This window comes from Eptesicus fuscus, chromosome 25, assembly GCF_027574615.1.
Source record: "Eptesicus fuscus isolate TK198812 chromosome 25, DD_ASM_mEF_20220401, whole genome shotgun sequence".
NCBI lineage: Eukaryota > Metazoa > Chordata > Mammalia > Chiroptera > Vespertilionidae > Eptesicus > Eptesicus fuscus.
In genome coordinates, this window is record NC_072497.1 from 10,469,352 (window position 1) to 10,488,479 (window position 19,128).

A 19,128-nucleotide genomic window follows, 5' to 3' on the forward strand; every position below is an offset into this window, starting at 1 on the left:
CGGTTCGACTCCCAGTCAGGACACATGACTGGGTTGGGGGCTTGAACCCCAGTGCGGGAGGGAAGGCGTGCAGGAGGCAGCTCCACCATGATTCTCTCTCACTGATGTTTCTATCTCTCTCTCCCTCCCCCTCCCTTTCCCTGGAGTCAATAAAAACATATCTTTAAAAGATTAAAAAAAAAAAAAAAGAGCCCCAATAGTGCAGAATTTTGGAGGTGAGACCAAACACTATTTAAAATGAAATTTATTCTTCAGAAGGTAGCTTCCTTGGATGGACAGCAAGTGCCAGCAGATCAAAGACAAGACGACTAAAAGCTGGCAGGGACTGAAGTAAGACGTGTTCATGGGCCCAACTGGCGTGGCTCTGTGGTTGAGTGTTGACCTACGAACCAGGAGGTCACGGTTCGATTCCCGGGTTGCAGGCTCCATCCCCAGTAGGTGGCGTGAAGGAGGCAGCCGATGGATGATTCTCTCTCATCGACTCATCCTGGATGTTTCTGTCTCTCTCCCTCTCCCTTCCTCTCTGAAATCAATAGAAATAAATTTTTTTTTTAAAGAGAAGTGTTCATAGAAGATTTCAGGTACATGTATGATGACTATGTCACTATTATGAGGCGAGTGTACAGGGGCGGGGAGAAAGAGTCAGCACGAACAGTCATATTCCACCCCCTGCGTTTCTCCTGAGCACTTACCGCCTCTAACACACTACACACTTCACTTCATTTTCATGCATGCCGCCTCTGCCACCGCTAGAATTTAAGTTGCATGGGGGCAGGACTTTTGTCTGTTCAGTACTAAACTAGAGGCCTGGTGCACGAAATTCATCCAAGGGGCTTGGCCCTCGCAGCCCCGGCTTCATCCGGAAGGCTGTTCGGCTGTCTGGTCTAATTAGCATATTACGCTTTTATTATTATAGATTATTACAGATGCTCTGCAACGAGTGTAGACACATAGGTTCTCAAAAGATAATGTTGAACCCTCATTGGTTTGGCTCAGTGGATAGAGTGTTGGCCCACGGACTGAAGGGTCCCGGGTTCGAATTCTGGTCAAGGGCATGTACCTCGGTTGCAGGCTCAATCCCCAGTAAGAGGCATTCAGAAGGCAGCTGATCGATGTTTCTCTCTCATTGCTGTTTCTAACTCTCTCCCTCTCCTTTCCTCTCTGTAAATGTCAATAAAAAATATATTTTAGCCCTAACTGGTTTGGCTCAGTGGATAGAGCGTTGGCCTGTGGACTCAAGGGTCCCAAGTTCGATTCAGGTCAAGGGCATGTACCTTGGTTGCAGGCACATCCCCAGAAGGGGGTGTGCAGGAGGCAGCTGATCAGATGTTTCTCTCTCATCGATGTTTCTAGCTCTCTCTACCTCTCCCTTCCTCTCTGTAAAAAAATCAATAAAATATATTTTAAAAAATATATATATATTTTAAAAAGATAACACTGAATAAATGAATTCTTCATAGTGCATAACTGGGAAAGTAAAGAAAATCTCTTTTCTTTTTAAAGATTTTTAAGTTGATTTTTTACAGAGAGAGGAAGGGAGTGCGAGTGAGGGGGAAACATCAATGTGAAAGGGAACCATGGATCGGCTGCTTCCTGTACACCCCCTACCTGGGATCAAGCCCGCAACCCGGGGATGTGCCCTGACTGGGAATCGAACCAGCAGCCTTCCGGTGTTTCCTAGAGCTGCCATAATGCACCACCCCAAACCTAGTGGCTCAGAACAACAAAAAACTCATTGTCCGACAGTTCTGGAGCCAGACGTCTGAAATTCAGATGCCAGCACGGCTGGGCGCCCTCGCAGGCTCTGGGGGAGGGTCCCACCCCCCACCCCCCACCCCTCACCCTCCCCTAGCTTCTGGTGGCCACATCTGTCCAGCCTCTCTTCACATCTTCACATGGCCTTATCTCGTGGCTCAGTGGTTGAGCGCCGACCTACGCACCAGGAGGTCACGGTTCGATTCCCAGTCATGGCACTTGCCCGGGTTGCGGGCTTGATCCCCACGAGGGGGCGTGCAGGAGGCAGCCGATCCATGACAGAGGCACGTCCGCCCAGAGGCACAGGTGCGATGACAGGGCCCCTGCCTGCTGGGGGCAGGGTGGGGGAGGGTGAAGCCCATCAGAGCAAATGGCCACAGGGGGAGGGGCCGCTGACCCAGAGGTTGCAGGTCAAGGAGACACAGGCTGTGGGCCGCCCAGGGTTCCGGTTTTAGCTCCGCCCTTTGACTGCTGTGTGCCCTCCAGGAAGTCGCTCGCCCTCTCTGGGCTGCAGTCGCCTCACCTGAGCCATGGGCCACAGCGGCTCCTCCCAGGAGGGTAGGGTGATGGTGTGTGCGCCCCATTAGCCTTGGGGGCGTTCCGCTCCTTAATCAGCACCCCAGCCTCACCCCCCTCTCCTCCCCCAGCCTTCCAGGGACAGCACGGGCCCCTCTGGACCTCTCGCATGAACTCTGGAGGGACCGCAATCCCAGGGGTCCCAGTCCCAGCAGGAAAGAGAGGGCACAGGCCAACGATTTTCTGGAAGGACTTTGGCAAGGGGACTGTGGATGGGTGTGAGGGCAGGAGCAGCCAGCCAGCCAGGGGGGTGGCACCCCCAAACAGAGAGCATCCCAGGGCTCGAGGGGGTGGGGCCACATGAAGGAGGGGAGGGAGTGGTCCCGTGAACAAGAGGGCGGGGCTACGTGAACACCTTGGAGTGGTCAGTGAACAAGGGAGCGGGGCCACGTGGAAAAAAAAAAACTTCTGCTCATCAAAAAAGCACCCCATTTTTAGCGAAAAGTTGGGGTAACAAGCGCCTTGTTCTAGTTCTTTATTCATTAAGGTCGTCTCATTTACACACGTTAAAGCCTCATAGTCACAATTCTGCCGGAGTCTTCCTGTCATGTTCAGGAGGGAGGTAACACATATGACATGGTAGGCTAAGAGTGAGCACACGATACCTGTGTCTCACCTGCCTCTCACCTGAACTTACTGCTTCAGTGTCAGCCATAGCATCGTTCCGACCATTGGACTCACACCATGAGCCTCTCATTACTGGTTATTTTACCAAAATCTTGCAATGGGCCTGGCCTCAGTGGCTGAGTGTCCACCTAGGAGCCAGGAGGTCTCAGTTCGATTCCCTGTCAGGGCACATGCCCGGGTTGCAGGCTCGATACCCAGTGTGGGGCGTGCAGGAGGCAGCCAATCCATGATTCTCTCTCTCCTCATGGATGTTTCTATTTCTCTCTCCCTCTCCCTTCCTCTCTGAAATCAATATAAGGAAGCAAATAATTTTCTCTCTCTCTCTCAAAAAAAAAAGTGTGGGTAAATGTTAGATGCCCACGAAAACCCTGCGCCCGGAGCTTGCCACAAACTCTCACTCCAAAGGATAGAAACCGAGGTCTCAAGGGCAGCCTGCGACCCTCTAGGTCCGTGGTCGGCAAACTGAAGCTCGCGAGCCACATGCGGCTCTGTGGCCCCTTGAGTGTGGCTCTTCCACCAAAATACCACGGCCTGGGCGAGTCTGTGTTGAAGAAGTGGCGTGAGAAGAAGTTTCAGTTTAAAAAATTCGGCTCTCCAAAGAAATTTTTACTGTTGGTATTTGGCTCTGTGGACTCATGAGTTTGCCGACCACGGTTCTAGGCAAGAAGACAAACGTGGGATTCCTGCAACCCCGTCTCAGACGTCCCGCTTGTGCGTCAGAACTTCAGCACCTGGGTATGTACTCCTGTGTTAAGTGAAAATGGAACGTGTACCGCATAAAGATGTGCATGTAAGTGCACACGATAAATTACATACGTGTATTAGACGCGTGTATGTCTACTTTTTAAAGACAGAAATTCCTCCAAACTCCGAGGCCTCCCTGCCAAACCCAGCCTCTCACCTCATGGCGGCGTCTAGGTCGGTCCCCGAAGGCCCGGACCCTGGGGTGCCGTCGGTGCGCGCGGCAGGGCAGCAACAGGGAGCCCTGCGCACGTCCCTTCGGCCGGCGACAAGGACCGGACGGCCAGCCGGCGACAAGGACCCGGGCGCGCGGGCCCTGAGGTGCGCACCGGCTCGGCGCCGCGGCCGCTCGGGCACCAGGTGGCGCCGTGCGTCCCCACAGCCCGCGGCGTCCGTCCCCCGCGCCCGGGGCGCGCCGCGCCGCGCTGCGCTCTGATTGGCTGCGCACCTGCGCCCGCCCTGCCCGGGACCTAAGTGCGGCTGCTCGCCCGCTCCCGGCGCAGTCTGCGGGGCCTCCCGGGCGGCGGCGGCGGGGCCGGAGCGGCGCATCGGAGGGGACAAGACCAGGACAGGAGGGCACAGGCCGGCCGGCAGCGCCCCGCACACCCGCAACGATGCTGTCCTGGCGGCTGCACACGGGCCCCGAGAAGGCCGAGCTGCAGGAGCTCAACGCCCGGCTCTACGACTACGTGTGCCGGGTGCGCGAGCTGGAGCGCGAGAACCTGCTCCTGGAAGAGGAGCTGCGCGGCCGGCACGGGCTGCAGGGCCCCGAGGCCGAGGGCCAGGCCCGCTGGGCGGAGGAGGCGCGCGGCTTGCGGCAGCAGCTGGACGAGCTGAGCTGGGCCACGGCGCTGGCCGAGGGCGAGCGCGATGCCCTGCGGCGCGAGGTGCGGGAGGTGCGGCTGCTGGCGGAGGAGGCGCGCGCCGCCCGCCGCCGCCTGGACGCCGAGCTGGGGGCGCAGCGGCGGGAGCTGCAGGAGGCCCTGGGCGCGCGCGCTGCCCTCGAGGCGCTGCTGGGCCGGCTGCAGGCCGAGCGCCGCGGCCTGGACGCGGCCCACGAGCGGGACCTGCGGGAACTGCGCGCGCTGTCGGCCGGCCTGACCCTGAGCTACAGCGCCCGCGCCCTCCTCCCCGCCGCGCCCCCGCCGCCGCGCCTGCGGGAGGTGCAGGACAGCTACTCGCTGCTGGTGGCCGAGTCGTGGCGGGACACCGTGCAGGTGTACGAGGACCAAGTGCGCGAGCTGGAGGCGGCCCTGAGGTGCGGCCAGGAGAGCCGGCGCCAGGCCGAGGAGGAGAGCCGGCTGTGCGCGCAGGAGGCCGAAGCCCTGCAGCGCCAGGCGCTGGAGCTGGAGCAGCTGCGCGCGCTGCTGGAAGACGAGCTGCTGCGGATGCGCGAGGCCTACGAGCTGCAGGCCCAGGAGCGGCAGGTCCGTTCACAGGGACCGGCCCCATCCCGGCCCCATCCCGGCCCCCACCCCGGCCTGGAGCGCCCTGCAGGGGGTGGGGGAGCGGCGGGTCTCCCCGAACCCACAGCGCCTTCACCGGGCGTCACCCGTGGGTGGGGTCGGCCCCGAGGGTGCCTGAAACAGCCTGGGGCCAGGACACTGAAGGGGGGTCCCTTACTCTGCCTCAGGACCTCAGGGTCCCAACATCTCTCCATGGACTCGTGGGCCAGTGCCAAGTGCCAGGTTCTGGTGGCTAGCTCTGTCCCTGTCATCTTAAAAAAAATTTTTTTTAAATTGACTTCAGAGAGGAAGGGAGAGGGAGAGAGAGAGAAACATCAATGATGAGAGAGAATCATGGATCAGCTGCCTCCTGAACACCCCCTACTGGGGATGGAGCCCAGAACCCGGGCATGTGCCCTGACTGGGAATCGAACCTGGGACCCTTCAGTCCGCAGGCAGATGCTCTATCCACTGAGCCAGACCAGCTAGGAACAGAGATGTGTGTGTGTGTGTGTGTGTGTGTGTGTGTGTGTGTGTGTGTTTCACAGTCGGAGCTGAAGCCAGGTCTCTGGGGAGTGTAAAAGCCGTGGGGACGCGGCCGGTGGCAGGCTGTTATAACAAGTGCAGAGTAAGGTAAACAGTTGCTATTTCAGAGAAGCGCAGGCTCAAACCTCGGACACCGCCCGGGTGTCACCGGTGTGTGATTTACTGTCTGTGCACCCTGCCCAGTCTAGGACAGAACTGGAAATGTTCCCAAATCCTCCTATCAGTACTTCCCAGGAGGACGGCTTAAAATAACACGCCCATAAATTCAGAAGTGTTTTTTTTTTTTTTTTTAAGGGAACAGTGTGTAGCCCCGAGTTTAAAGATTTGTGATCGGGGGATGTTGCGGTGCAAGGGCGGGTTTGGAAGAGGCTGCTCGGAGGCGTGTTGTGTGGGCTGAATCCTCGCCATTCCTTTGCCGTCACGGCTCACTCGGCTCATCTCGGACCTCGAAGCTCTGGTTTCAGTCTTATTTTTTTTAGGGGTGGAAAGAACCCCTTTCCCCCTAATTAAATCTTTTTTTTTTTTTTTAAGTTGATTGAAGAGAGAGGGAGATAGAGAGATAGAAACATTGCTGAGAAACATCATGGATCGGCTGCCTCCTGCACGCCCCCTAATGGGGATCGACCTGGGCATGTGCCCTGACCAGGAATCGAACTGGTTCATAGGTCCATGCTCAGCCACTGAGCCACGCCAGCCAGGCCCAAGTCTGAAGCTTTATTCCATCAGTGGGATGGGTTAAAATTTTTCTGGAGAGTGTTGGGAGCCAATGAGTCTTTTAAAAAATGTATATATATATATATTATTGATTTCAGACAGGAAGGGAGAGGGAGAGAGAGAGAGACACATCATCAATGATGAGAGAGCATCATGGATCGGCTGCCTCCTGCACGCCCCACAGTGGGATCAAGTCTGCAACCCGGGCATGTGCCCTTGACCGGAATCGAACCTGGGACCCTTCAGTCCGAAGGCTGACACTGTCCACTGAGCCACACCGCCTAGGGCGCCAATGAGTCTTACGTCCCTGCTTTCAAAAGTCAAACTTCCCTCTGGCAGTTTCTGGAAGAGCTGACTCGCATGGAAATGTGGGTGGGACAGTACTTCCTTTCACTCCAACGCGGCTTGATTTTCCTCTTTGTGTTTTGGGGGTGCCTTCTGGGCGGAGCGATTCTTCACCCACACCCCTTCGGCCTGGCCAGGAGACCTTAACCTGCTTAGGAGGTCTGTGGTTGGAGAATTGAGTGCATCTGGTGTTTTTGTTTGTTTTTTTCTAAGCAGCTTGACAATACGTGAGCTTCTTTGAAAATAGTAAACTAAAAGTCTGAGGTTTGACTATTTAGGTTGAGTGTTTTATGGTTGAAGGAAGCAATGTGTTTATGTTCTATACTCTAACCTTGTAGCTGAGTCGGTAGTCATCAGCGGGTTGCTGTGCAGCTGGCTGGCTTGTGGTTGGCATTTTTCTAGAGGCGGCGACACAAAAGCACAGCGAGAGAGATGGATAGATGTGATTGACAAGCAGAAGGGCTGTAAGAGTCATGTGAGCACGTGCCCTATTAATGATGTCCTACAAGTACAGTCAAAAAAGAAGATTTAGCCCGGCCGGCATGGCTCAGTGGTTGACCGTCGACCTATGAACCAGGAGGTCACAGTTCGATTCCAGGTCAGGGCACATGCCCGGGTTGTGGGCTCGATCCCCAGGGGGGGGGCGTGCAGGAGGCAGCTGATCCATGATTCTCTGTCATCATGGATGTTTCTATCTCTATTTCCCTTCCTCTCTGAAATCAATAAAAAATATTTAAAAATTTTTAAATTCATTCATTCATTTTAAAAAAGGGGCATATACCTCAGTTGCAGGCTCAATCCCCAGCCGGGTTGGAGACGATCAGTTGGTGTGTCTCTTTAACATCGATGTTTCTCTCTGTCCCCTTCCTCCCTTCCATTCTCTCTCTAAAAAAAAAAAAAAGAAAGAAAGAAAAAAGAAATGAAAAATATCCTTGGGTGAGGATAAAAACAAATCCTCCATATGTAATAAAAAAACAAAACACCACTTAGAACCATCCTTGCCATGACTGGCTCTTTAACCTGGAGGGCTTTCATCTCTCTGTGTCCTGGGCTGTTGGTACCGCACGTTGGACCCAGCGAAGCTCCGGGCCTTGATCTAAGCACCCTCCCATCTTTCTAGAGTGCGATTGCCCGCCTGGAGGATGAGAAGGCTGCCCTCACCTTGGCCATGGCCGACCGCCTGCGGGACCATCAGGAGCTGGTGCAGGTGAAGACCAGCCTCAGCCTGGAGGTGGCAACCTATCGGTAAGGATGGGCTCCAGGCAGCTCCAGGCCGTTGTCCTGGCAACTGAGGAGGGGCCGTTGTCATGGCAACAGAGGAGGGGCTGTTGCCCTGGCAACTGAGGAATGGCCGTTGTCCTGGCAACGGAGGAGAGATTGTGGTCCTGGCAACTGAGGAGTGGCTGTTGTCCTGGCAACGGAGGAGGGGCTGTTGTCCTAGCAACAGAGGAGGGGTTGTTTCCCAGCCATCCCAGTGGAACTCCAGGGCCCAGCTCTCAGACTCTCCTGGGTCATGTGTCCCTCTCTGGCCAGGGGACAAAGTGCCTCGTGAGTCACATGGACTGAGGCTGGGGTGGGAACTGCCCCAGACCTGGCACCACTGTAGAGCGGATGCTGGGCCGGCCCGGAAAGCCCACCTCTGTGCCGGTGTTAGGTAACACCGGATGCCGGGCCAGTCTCTTCCCTGCAGGGATCTTCCTGTTTCCTCTCTGGGATAGTTTTTCTGGGCTGCACTAAGGAGACTCTGATTTCGTGCTTTGTCTCTGGGGTTTTGATTTTTACATATATTTTTATTGATTTCAGAGAGGAAGGGAGCGGGAGAGAGATAGAAACATCCATGATGAGAGAGAATCATGGATCGGCTGCCTCCTGCACGCCCCACACTGGGGATCGATCCCGCAACCCGGGCATGTGCCCTGACTGGGAATCGAACTGTGACCTCCTGGTTCAAAGGTCAACGCTCAACCTCTGAGCCACACCGGCTGGGCTTGTCCCGACTCGTTAATGAGGCCGAGACTTGGTTTTCTCACACGTGTTCACTTATTTTCTTGCTGCGGAGGCTGCCGACCTGGGGAGCCACATGAAACGGTCACAAATAGCCGGTGAGTCAGGAGGTTGGCATCTCACAGTTACCAAGGCCCGAAGGCCGGTTTCCTCGCCTCAGAATAACCAGAGAAGCTCTACCCACTTCTTAAAGCCATAGAGTCTCTTCCTTAAAAACAGTCCTTTGAGCCCGGCTGGCGTGGCTCCGTGGTTGAGTGTCGACCTAGGAACCAGGAGGTCAGGTCTCCATTCCTAGTCAGGGCACACGCCCCGATTGTGGGCTCGATCCCCAGTGTGCAGGAGGCAGCCGATCCCTGATTCTCTCTCATCATTGATGTTTCTCTCCCTCTCCCTCTCCCTTCCCTTCCTCTCTGAAATCAATAAAAACATATTAAGAAAAAAAAAAAAAGAAGGGGTTCCCCTTGGCTTGCTTTCCCCCGCCCCCCCGCCCACGGGGTTCCTGTATCTGTGGGAATCACCAGCCTTGGAATCAGTGGGCACGGAACCTGGTTCCCGTTCGCCTGAAGCGCCAGGCCCCCTGCCCGGCCCTGGCGTCCCACCTCTGTTTCCGTGCCCGGCTCTCAGCGGTCATTGGCAGCTGCTGCCCGCCCGTGGCCATCCACAGGGTGTTATTTCTTGGAAGGGACGTCGGTGACGTCCCGCATCGCTCTGGCAACGCGACAGTTGTTGTGCCCGCAGCCGCCAGCTTCCTAGGGTCTCCTCGAGCAAGGGACATGCCGGGCCGACCCAGCCCCAGCACGCCCGGTCCGCCGGCCCACAGCTGGCGAGGCGACCCCGGTCCTCAGGGCCCTCCGTTGTCGACGGGAATCACACCGCGATGAAGATGCTGCCGTTCGTTAGCCTTCTGGAGCTAGACGTGGCCAGAGAAGTCACCTGATCGAATGCTTTTCGAGTTTTACTCCAGGAGCTCACAGGGTGCTTTTCTGAATGAAATGATGGCTCTGGGTGGGCCTAGAAGGGGGCGAGGGGCCCACAATTCTTCCTTTTCCTCTCTTCTCCTATCTCTTTTTAATATATATATATTTTTATTGATTTCAGAGAGGAAGGGAAAGGGAGAGAAACATCAATGATGAGGATCATGGATCGGCTGCCTCCTGCACGCCCCCTACTGGGGATGGAGCCCACAACCCGGGCATGTGCCCTGACCCGGAATCGAAGCGTGACCTCCTGGGTCATAGATGGATGCTCAACCACTGAGCCACCCCAGCCGGGTTCCTCTCTCTCTCTCTCTCTCTCTCTCTCTCTATCTCTAAGATGTTCCATGGAACCCAGTTTGAAAAGCACAGTGGCTGCCTATGTATAAGCACATGTCAGGCCTTGCTCTGCCCCTGGGCAACCCCTGACCCCGTGACCCCAGAGAGACTCCATGGGGATTATCACTGTTTAGGGGTTCGGAGCCCAGGGTGACGTGCCATGCATGGGCCCCTCCTCACTTCCCAGAGAAGCCAGACCCCTGAGGTCCCCTCCTGGGCCCACATCTCTCTGTCTCCTCCTTCTGGCCCTGGGCTCGGAAGAGCTTTCTAGAAGGGCTGGGCTCGCCAGTGGTGCTAAAGCCCTAAACCCTCCTTTTGTTATCGTTGTTCTGTGTGTTTGTTTGTTTTAGAGAGAGTGGGAGGGAGGGGGAGCAACAGAGAGAGAGAGAAACATCAATGTGAGAGAGAGAGACATCGATGGATTGCCTCCCGCACGTGTCCCGACCGGGACCAGGGATCGAGCCTGCCACCGAGGTACATGCCCCTGACCGGAATCGAACCCAGGACCCTTCCGTCCCCGGGCCGATGCTCTAACCACTGTTGAAAACCAGCTAGGGCTAGACCCTCATTTTGTCTGTCCTCCAGTTGGATGGATGCTCTAGCCCCCAGGTCTGCGTTCGGACGCGCGTCCTCAGACACAGAGCCTGTGACAATGTGGTCATCGACCGAGGACGCCACAGTGCGGCTCACAGAGCCCAGCTTGTGCTCTATTTCCTAACGAGTTACTATTATTATTATTATTTATTATTGTTATTTCTGCAGAGCCTTATTGGAAGGAGAAAGTAATCCAGAGATACGGATCCTGGCGGAGCGCCTGGAACACCTGCCCCGAGGTAAAGACCAGAAAAGCTCATTCTTTTTAAAAAATATATATTTTATTGATGTTTTACAGAGAGGAAGGGAGAGGGATAGAGAGTTAGAAACATCGATGAGAGAGAAACATCGATTCAGCTGCCTCCTGCACACTCCCCTACTGGGGATGTGCCCACAACCAAGGTACATGCCCTTGACCGGAATCGAACCTGGGACCCTTCAGTCTGCAGGCCGACGCTCTATCCATTGAGCCAAACCGGTTAGGGCCAGAAAAGCTCATTCTTGAACTTGAAGAAGCTTCCCATCTGAGCAGCTTCCGCCCAAGGGTGAACAGCACAGCATCGTTGATCCGGAGGCACTGGGGTTTAGATGCGATTTTGTCGCAACACCGTGGCTCACCCCCTCTTACGTACCTGATAGATGTGACCCAACGGGCCATCGCTTTCAGGGGTGGGGGACCTTTTCTCCTGCCAGGGGCCATCCAGAAGGACCCTGCTCTGTGTGGTCAAACAGCTCATGACTCACCCCTAAGGCCTTGGCAGGGCCAGGCCAAGGGATTTCCAGGGCCTTCTCCAGCCCTCGGGCCGGACAATTTATAAGTGGATCTTTTTTTAAAAATATATATATATTTTATTGATTTTTTTACAGAGAGGAAGGGAGAGGGATAGAGAGTCAGAAACATTGATGAGAGAGAAATATCGATCAGCTGCCTCCTGCACACTCCCCTACTGGGGATGTGCCCACAACCAAGGTACATGCCCTTGACCGGAATTGAACCTGGGACCCCCCAGTCCGCAGGCCGACGCTCTATCCACTGAGCCAAACCGGTCAGGGCTATAAGTGGATCATTTTGTAGGGCCCTCGAATGATGTGGTTAAGTATCCAAATGGCCCTGGACAGAAAAAAGGTTCCCCACCCGTGACTTAGAAAGAAGGCGGGGTGGGGGAGGCGCGGGGGGAGCAAACAGTGGCCAGGCAGGACCAGACACTCCAAGGAGGACCCCAGGTTAGGTCCGGGGCTCCCTAATCTTTTCCTGGCTCTGACTTTGGATCCTGGGAAGAGCTCAGGAAGAAGGCATTCGGGCGTCTGCCACCTTGTTTCATGCGTTCCTGGTTCTCCAAGCTCCTTCAGGGATCCAGAGGCAGTGTCTGTAAACTAAAATGTATCGTAGCCATTAGGTATCGCGGCCAAAGGAAGGAAGGATTGGACTAAAGAGGGTTGTTCCGGAACTCCTTCGTTAGGCTCTGAGCTTCCAGAGAGGTCTGTAACCCAGCGGGATGGGTGCCCATGGCGCTGTTCCCCGGATGAGCGTTCGGATGCGTTCCCAGGCAGCGAGTCTGTCACGCCTGTTCCTGTGGTAATAGCGCGTCGGATAAGGCGGGGCACCTGCCCGCAAGACGATGGGCCTACAGCTGGCCTGTGCTCCTGCGCATGTCCCGGTGAACCCTCATTCAACAACCAGGCAGTTCCCGCATCGTTTCCAGGGATTCACCGCCTGGGACGTCTCCGTGGCGAATCAGCCTGTTGACCCCAAAAGAGGAATCTTTGTAGAAAGGGTCCTGTCTTGATCTCTCTCCTGTATCCTGGCATCTGTCCCGAAGGGGCCCCTGGCCTTTGCTGCCATGGAAACCGATGGGAGAGAAGGCAGGATGGGGTGTGGGTAGCATTGGGGTGGGAGGGGGATGCTCGCAGGGTGGATGGTGAGAGAGAGAGACAGAGACAGAGAGAGTGAGAGAGAGAGAGGAACATCTATGTGAGAGACACATCGATGGGTCGCCTCCTACACGTGCCCCAACTGGGGGGTTGGTGATCGAACCTGCAACCGAGGTAGGGGCCCTTGACTGGGAATCGAACCCAAGACCCTTAGGTGTGTGGGCTAACACTCTATACCAGGCGTCCTCAAACTACGGCCCGCGGGCCACATGCGGGTGTTTTTGCCGTTTTGTTTTTTTTACTTCAAAATAAGATATGTGCAGTGTGCACAGGAATTTGTTCATAGTTTTTTTTTAAACTATAGTCCGGCCCTCCAACGGTCTGAGGGACAGTGAACTGGCCCCCTGTTTAAAAAGTGTGAGGACCCCTGGTCTCTAACCACCGAGAACACCAGCCAGGGCTATAGTGCTGTGTTTTACTGTAACAGCATCATTTGGAGATTTGAAACTATCTTATTTACGACGATCGTTCTGTGGTGATAGTTTATTGGGATGGGATGGGATGGGATGGGATGGGATGGGATGGCTAGACCTGGGGGGATGCTTTTATGATAGAAAAAGGTTCCGATGATTCTCGTTTTAACGAACCGTTCGATTCCCACAGAGCTCAGAACCACGGCCTACCAGTACCCCAACGCGGCGTTCCAGAGGGAAATGAGGGAAAACGAGAGGAACCTGTTTCTGAGGCACAAGCCACCTCCCGGGAGGGTCCATCGCAGCTGGGCATGGCCCGCGCCGCCCACAGCCACGGGGCACGCCGCCAGGAGACGCTTCCCGGGCCCGGGATCTCCTGCCCTGACCACCACCCGGCGTGAGACCGCCTACGAGAAAACCACCAGCAGCCAGGCCAGTTCCAGGACTTTCTCTCCAATGTACGGGGGGCTCTCGAGGAAAGCTGAGGTTCCTGTGCAGACGTTCCCCGGGGGGCCGAGAACGGAAGGCACCAAGCCTCGTCTAGCCAGAGAGGCCAGCCCCGCCCGGGAGCCCTACCGCGTCCGCGGGGACCGAGGGGCGGCGGGTGCTTCCCAAAGCACCTGGTCCGAGGAGAGGATCGTCGTTTTGGGGAAGAAAACGGAAGCTCCGGCCGCGAGGGAGCCGGAGAGAAACCGACCGGTGACGGTCCACGTGAGGCGAGAAGAGAAGATGTTCGACTCGAAGGAGAAGGCTTCCGAGGAGCGGAACCTGCGGTGGGAGGAGCTGACCAAGTTGGATAAAGAAGCGAGGCAGAGGGAGAGCGAGCTCCGGAGGGACAAGGCGAAAGGGAAGGAGTCCCCCCAGGAGACGGGCGTGCGCGTGCGAGAGGTACCGATCCGCCTGGAAGTGTCCCGGGACAGCAGGGCGGAGGAGGGGCCCCCCCGAGGGGCCCGGACCCCCCTACCAAAGGATGCAGGCGGCGGTCCTGGGGGAGGGATGGGCACGACGAGAGAGACGATGAGAGAGACGAGGTTCGGGTTGGACGCCAGGGACGCCAGGGGCTCGCTGGGGGGCGAGGCCACGACCGAAACCATCGCCGAGAGCATCGTGTCCAGCGTGCTGAAGCGGTTCACCCAGTCCCCCGAGACCGAGTCCCCGCCGGACACGAAGGTCACGTACGTGGGCAGGACGGAGCTTCCCGGGGACAAGAGAGCCAAGACGGAGATCGTGGTGGAGTCGAGACGGACCGAGGAGGTGGACGTGCGGGACGGAGCCAGCCTGGACGCCCTCTTGAGCCCGGGCGGGAAGGCCGCGGTGGAGCTGAAGGGCAAGGCCACGGAGCGGGTGATCGGAGACATCCTCAGTCTTGGGCTGAAGGGCAGGGAGGGCAGAGCCAAGGTGATCAACGTGGAGATCGTGGAGGAGCCGGTGAGCTACGTGGCGGGCGCGAAGACGGAGGAGCTTTCCACCCCCTTCCGCGTGGAGGAGGCGGACGATGCGTCCCCGGGGTTCGGGGAGGAGGAGGAGGAGGACTCGTATGGCGAAAGGGAGGTCGCGTTCTCAGCGGATCGACGTGAGAAATCCAAGCGGCCCCCGGAGCAGGGGACGCGGGTGGAAGAAGTGACAGAGGCCGGCGACTCGGAGGAAGAGCAGAGCTATTTCGTGTCCACCCCGGAGGAGGGCCCCGAGGAGCGCGGCTTCGGGCGCGACGAGGACGCGGGCTCGGTGTACGGGCAGATCCACATCGAAGAGGAGTCCACCATCCGGTACTCCTGGCAGGACGAGATCGTGCCGGCGTCCGGGAGGAGGCTCACGGGGCCCGGCGCGGCGTCCTCGTGGGGGGAGACGGTGGTGAAGCCCCCGGACGCTCCGGGATCTTCTCCGGAGGCGGAGGTGGGCTCCCCGCACTGGATCGAGGAGACGACCAGCGGCGAGTTCCGCGCCGAGGCCACGGTCATCGACAAGGAGATTAAAATCCCGCACCAGTTCCACACGTCCATCAGCCGGGACTTCAAGGAGCCCCGGCACCAGCTGGTGGAGGTGATGGGGCAGCTGGAGGAGAGCCTGCCGGAGCGGGTGAGGGAGGAGCTGTCCGCCCTCACCAGCCAGGACCAGGCCGGGCTGGGCCACCTCTCGGTGGACGTGAAGAAAGTCCAGCCCTCGGGCGGCGGGGCCATGACCCTGGTGGCCGAAGTCAACCTCTCCCAGACGGTGGACACTGACCAGTTAGACCTGGAGGAGCTGAGCAGAGACGAGGCGGGTGAGATCGAGCGAGCCGTGGAGGCCGTGGTGCGGGACAGTCTGGCCAGGCGACGCATCCCGGGGCCCGGGAGCCCAGACGGGGACGCGGGAGGGTCGGCACCGGCGACCGGCTTTGGCTTCAAGCGCTGGGCCACCCAGGAGCTGTACAGCGCCTCCGCGGAGGAGGAGGATGCCGGCTGGACCTCTCACAGCTCCGAGACCGTCACCACGCAGGGGCCGGTGTCGGCCACCGTGGAGGTCACCAGCCCGCGGGGCTTTGCCCGCTCGCATGTGCTGGAGGACGTCAGCGCGTCTGTAAGACACGTTAAAATAGGCCCCTCTGGAGTTTGGAGGACCGAGCGGGTTCCCCCCGCAGGACCGCCTGCAGGACAGGTGAGTGGGGAAGGTGGCTGGGGCCGGGCAGCCAGTTCCGAGGGAGCCCGCTGTTTTTTGAGGCACTCGACAGTAGGTCCCGGTCAAAGGCGAGTGTCCAAAGAAATCGTCTCCCAAGCGCCCGACCCTGCCTGACAGGAGGCAGGGGTGCAGAAGAGCTCGGCCCCCCCAGAACTCGACACAGGTCGGGGAGCCACCAGGTGTGTGGCTCCAAACAGTTTCATGCTCAAAGGGAAAGGAGTTTTTAGGGCCCCGTTTCCGGGGTAGGGGAGGTTGGTGATTATTATTATTCCTTTTTTAAAATATATTTTTATCAATTTCAGAGAGGAAGAGAGAGGGAGAGAGAGAAACATCCATGATGTGAGAGAATCATGGATCGGCTGCCTCCCGCACGCCCCCCACTGAGGATGGAGCCTGCAACCTGGCATGTGCCCTGACCGGGAATCGAACCGTGACCCCCTGGTTCACAGGTCAACGCTCAACCACTGAGCCACCGCCAGCGGGGCACGAGCCGATCCTTTCGGCACCGAGGTCTTGCAGAAACCCAAACCTCTGAGCATGCTGCCTTCTGTGGGCCCATTTCTTTTTTCTTTTAAAAATATATTTTATTGATTTTTAAAAAAATATATTTTACTGATTTTTTACAGAGAGGAAGGGAGAGGGATAGAGAGCCAGAAACATCGATGGGAGAGACACATCGATCAGCTGCCTCTTGCACACCCCCTACCGGGATGTACCCGCAACCAAGGTACATGCCCTTGACCGGAATCGAACCCGGGACCCTTGAGTCCGCAGGCTGACGCTCTATCCACTGAGCCAAACCGGTTAGGGCTATTTTATTGATTTTTTTACAGAGAGGAAGGGAGAGGGATAGAGTTAGAAACATCGATGAGAGAGAAACATCCATCAGCTGCCTCCTGCACACCTCCCACTGGGGATGTGCCCGCAACCAAGGTCCATGCCCTTGACCGGAATCGAACCTGGGACCCTTCAGTCTGCAGGCCGACGCTCTATCCACGGAGCCACACCGGTCAGGGCCTGTGGGCCCATTTCTAAGACATTGGCCCTGGCTGGTCCTGTGGGCTCCCCGGAGGAGCTAGGCGAGTCGGCAGACAGCAGGACACCACGGCAGGTGGGCGCTGGGGCCCAAAGGAACTGCGTTTACCTTTCAGATGGACGTGAGTCCCACGGAGGCGGCCCCCCGCTGGGCCCGAGAGGCCACGGTCCTCTTCGCCACGGGGACGGAAGGGGATGCTCACAGCGGTACCTGGAGAGAGGCCAGCCGCGAGAGGGACCAGGCCGCGGGCGAGACCGCCTCCCAGGAGCAGGCTGTGTTCGACAGGACGGTGCAGCTGCAGAGGATGGTGGACCAGAGGTCGGTGGTCTCGGACGAGAAGAAAGTGGCCGTCCTCTACCTAGACCATCAGGGGGACGAGGATGACGGACACTGGTTCTGAGAACGTCTTTGTTTCCGATGGCGCTTGGTTTCGTCAGATACCAACACACAGAGGCCTTGGCTCACTGTCAGCGGGGGTGGGCTGGGGGAGGGGTGGGAGTTCCCACGCTTCACTGAAACCTCCCCCTTCTTTTTCCATTTCTCCAAAGAGGACGCCAGGTAATGTCAGCTTTCTTTGCAGCCTGGAAAGGTGTTGAATGAATGAATGAATGAATGAATGAATGTGTGTCTTAAAAGGCGCTGGAGTTTTTTATCTTTGAGTTGGGGCTTTTCAAAAATACCGTTTCTCTCTGTAGTCTTAAAAGTTGGTATTTTTAAAAATATATATTTTATTGATTTTTTTACAGAGAGGAAGGTAGAGGGATAGAGAGCCAGAAACATTGAAGAGAGAGAAACATCGATCAGCTGCCTCTTGCATACCCCCCACTGGGGAATGTGCCCGCAACCAAGGTACATGCCCTTGACCGGAATCGAACCTGGGACCCTTCAGTCGCAGGCCGACGCTCTATCCACTGAGCCAAACCAGTCAGGGCTGTATTTTTTGTTGTTTTTTTTAAAATATATTGTTATTGATTTCAAAGAGGGAGAAGTAGAGAGATAGAGAAACATCAATGATGGGAGAGAATCATTGATTGGCTGCCTCCTGCACGCCCCCTACTGGGGATCAAGCCTGCAACCTGGGCATTGAACAGTTACCTTCAGGTTCATAGGTTGACGCTCAACCACTGAGCCACGCCCGCTGGGCTTAAAAGTTCCTTTTTTTTTTTTTTTTTTCCTGGAGTTTTCGCTCCTGGGGATGGTTTGCACCAGTTTGCACCTGGTCACAGACACACCTCGCACCTATATGCATCTCTACCTTTAGGTAAGCTGCCGTACCGGCAACCGGATAAGAGTTACATATTACAGAGGACTTAATCTTTGCATGTGCTACTAAGAAATAGTCAACTAACCTTGTAAGGAAAAAAAAACAACAATGCACTTTTCTCTTTCTGAAGTCTTTTCAGAAAGAAATCGTAGGAGATAAGCAGATTGCTCACTTGAAGAGAAATCTATGTGATCCCACCTTTAGGAAAAAGTGACACGTCTTAAGAGTTAAACCCACTGTAAGGCTTGAAGGAATTGCGTTCTCTGTACAGAATTTTAGAAAATAGAGCATTTTATTTATGGAGAGGGTAGCTTCAGGCTATTGCGGCATTTCATTTTTAAAAAATATATTTTTATTGATTTCAGAGAGGAAGGGAGAGAGAGAAACATTGATGGGAGAGAACCATGGATCGGCTGCCTCCTGCACGCCCCCTACTGGGGATGGAGCCCCCAATCCAGGCATGAGTCCTGCCTGGAAATCGAACCGTGACCTCCGGGTTCCTAGGTCGATGCTCAACCACTGAGCTAAGCCAGCCGGGCTGAAAGCTTCCATCTTTAAAGGTGTAACGTCGCGTTAAAACTAGTATCTCAGACACGCCAGCATTATTTTAATCCAAGCTAGCTTCTTTCCCACGACGTTGCCTAGACTACGCTTCCTCCAACCGTATCATAGACCTGCCTGGAGTGCACAGAGAAGTAATGAGCCAGGTGACGGCGCTGGGCCGCGCCGGTGCAGAAGGCCGGTCTGGCTCTCGGGGCCGACCTCAGCTTGGGGGGTGCGTGTGGCATTTGAACTTCTCCCCTCTGGGTGTCACAGGGATGGTCCTCAGGCCCCCGAGACAAGCATCTCCCCGGGTTCAAGAGAACGTTTAAGGAGTTGGTATCCGGCATGGATGAGTGGAGAGTAAGTGAGCACGGCTTTTGGGGTGAGGACACGGTCTTCTGTTCATTGTTGTCTCACCTTCCCACGGGCTGTTTTGAGATGGTTTAAAATGCGTATTGAGGATGGCCTCATCTGAAAGGCTTGCCTTGCTAACCACCTGTTCCCCACGAAGGGAAATGTCACAAATGAATGTGTAAAAATAAAAACCTAAGAAAAAAAAAAATAAACCCTGGCATTGCCACTCGAGAGAATGAATGTTCTCTAGTGGGGGTGTTTGTGTTTCCTA

General features: G+C 56.2%; 1 protein-coding gene across 1 annotated transcript; it reads left to right on the forward strand.

Annotated features, from left to right (window-relative positions):
- Positions 1-4,215: 4,215 nt before the first annotated feature.
- SYNM (synemin) lies at positions 4,216-17,451 on the forward strand. Its single transcript, XM_054713412.1, has 5 exons — positions 4,216-5,126; positions 7,870-7,994; positions 10,829-10,899; positions 13,196-15,639; positions 16,812-17,451. Exons 1-5 carry the CDS (start codon positions 4,314-4,316, stop codon positions 17,094-17,096), a joined length of 3,738 nt encoding a protein of 1,245 aa, XP_054569387.1. The 5' UTR covers positions 4,216-4,313; the 3' UTR covers positions 17,097-17,451.
- The last annotated feature ends 1,677 nt before the right edge of the window (positions 17,452-19,128 follow it).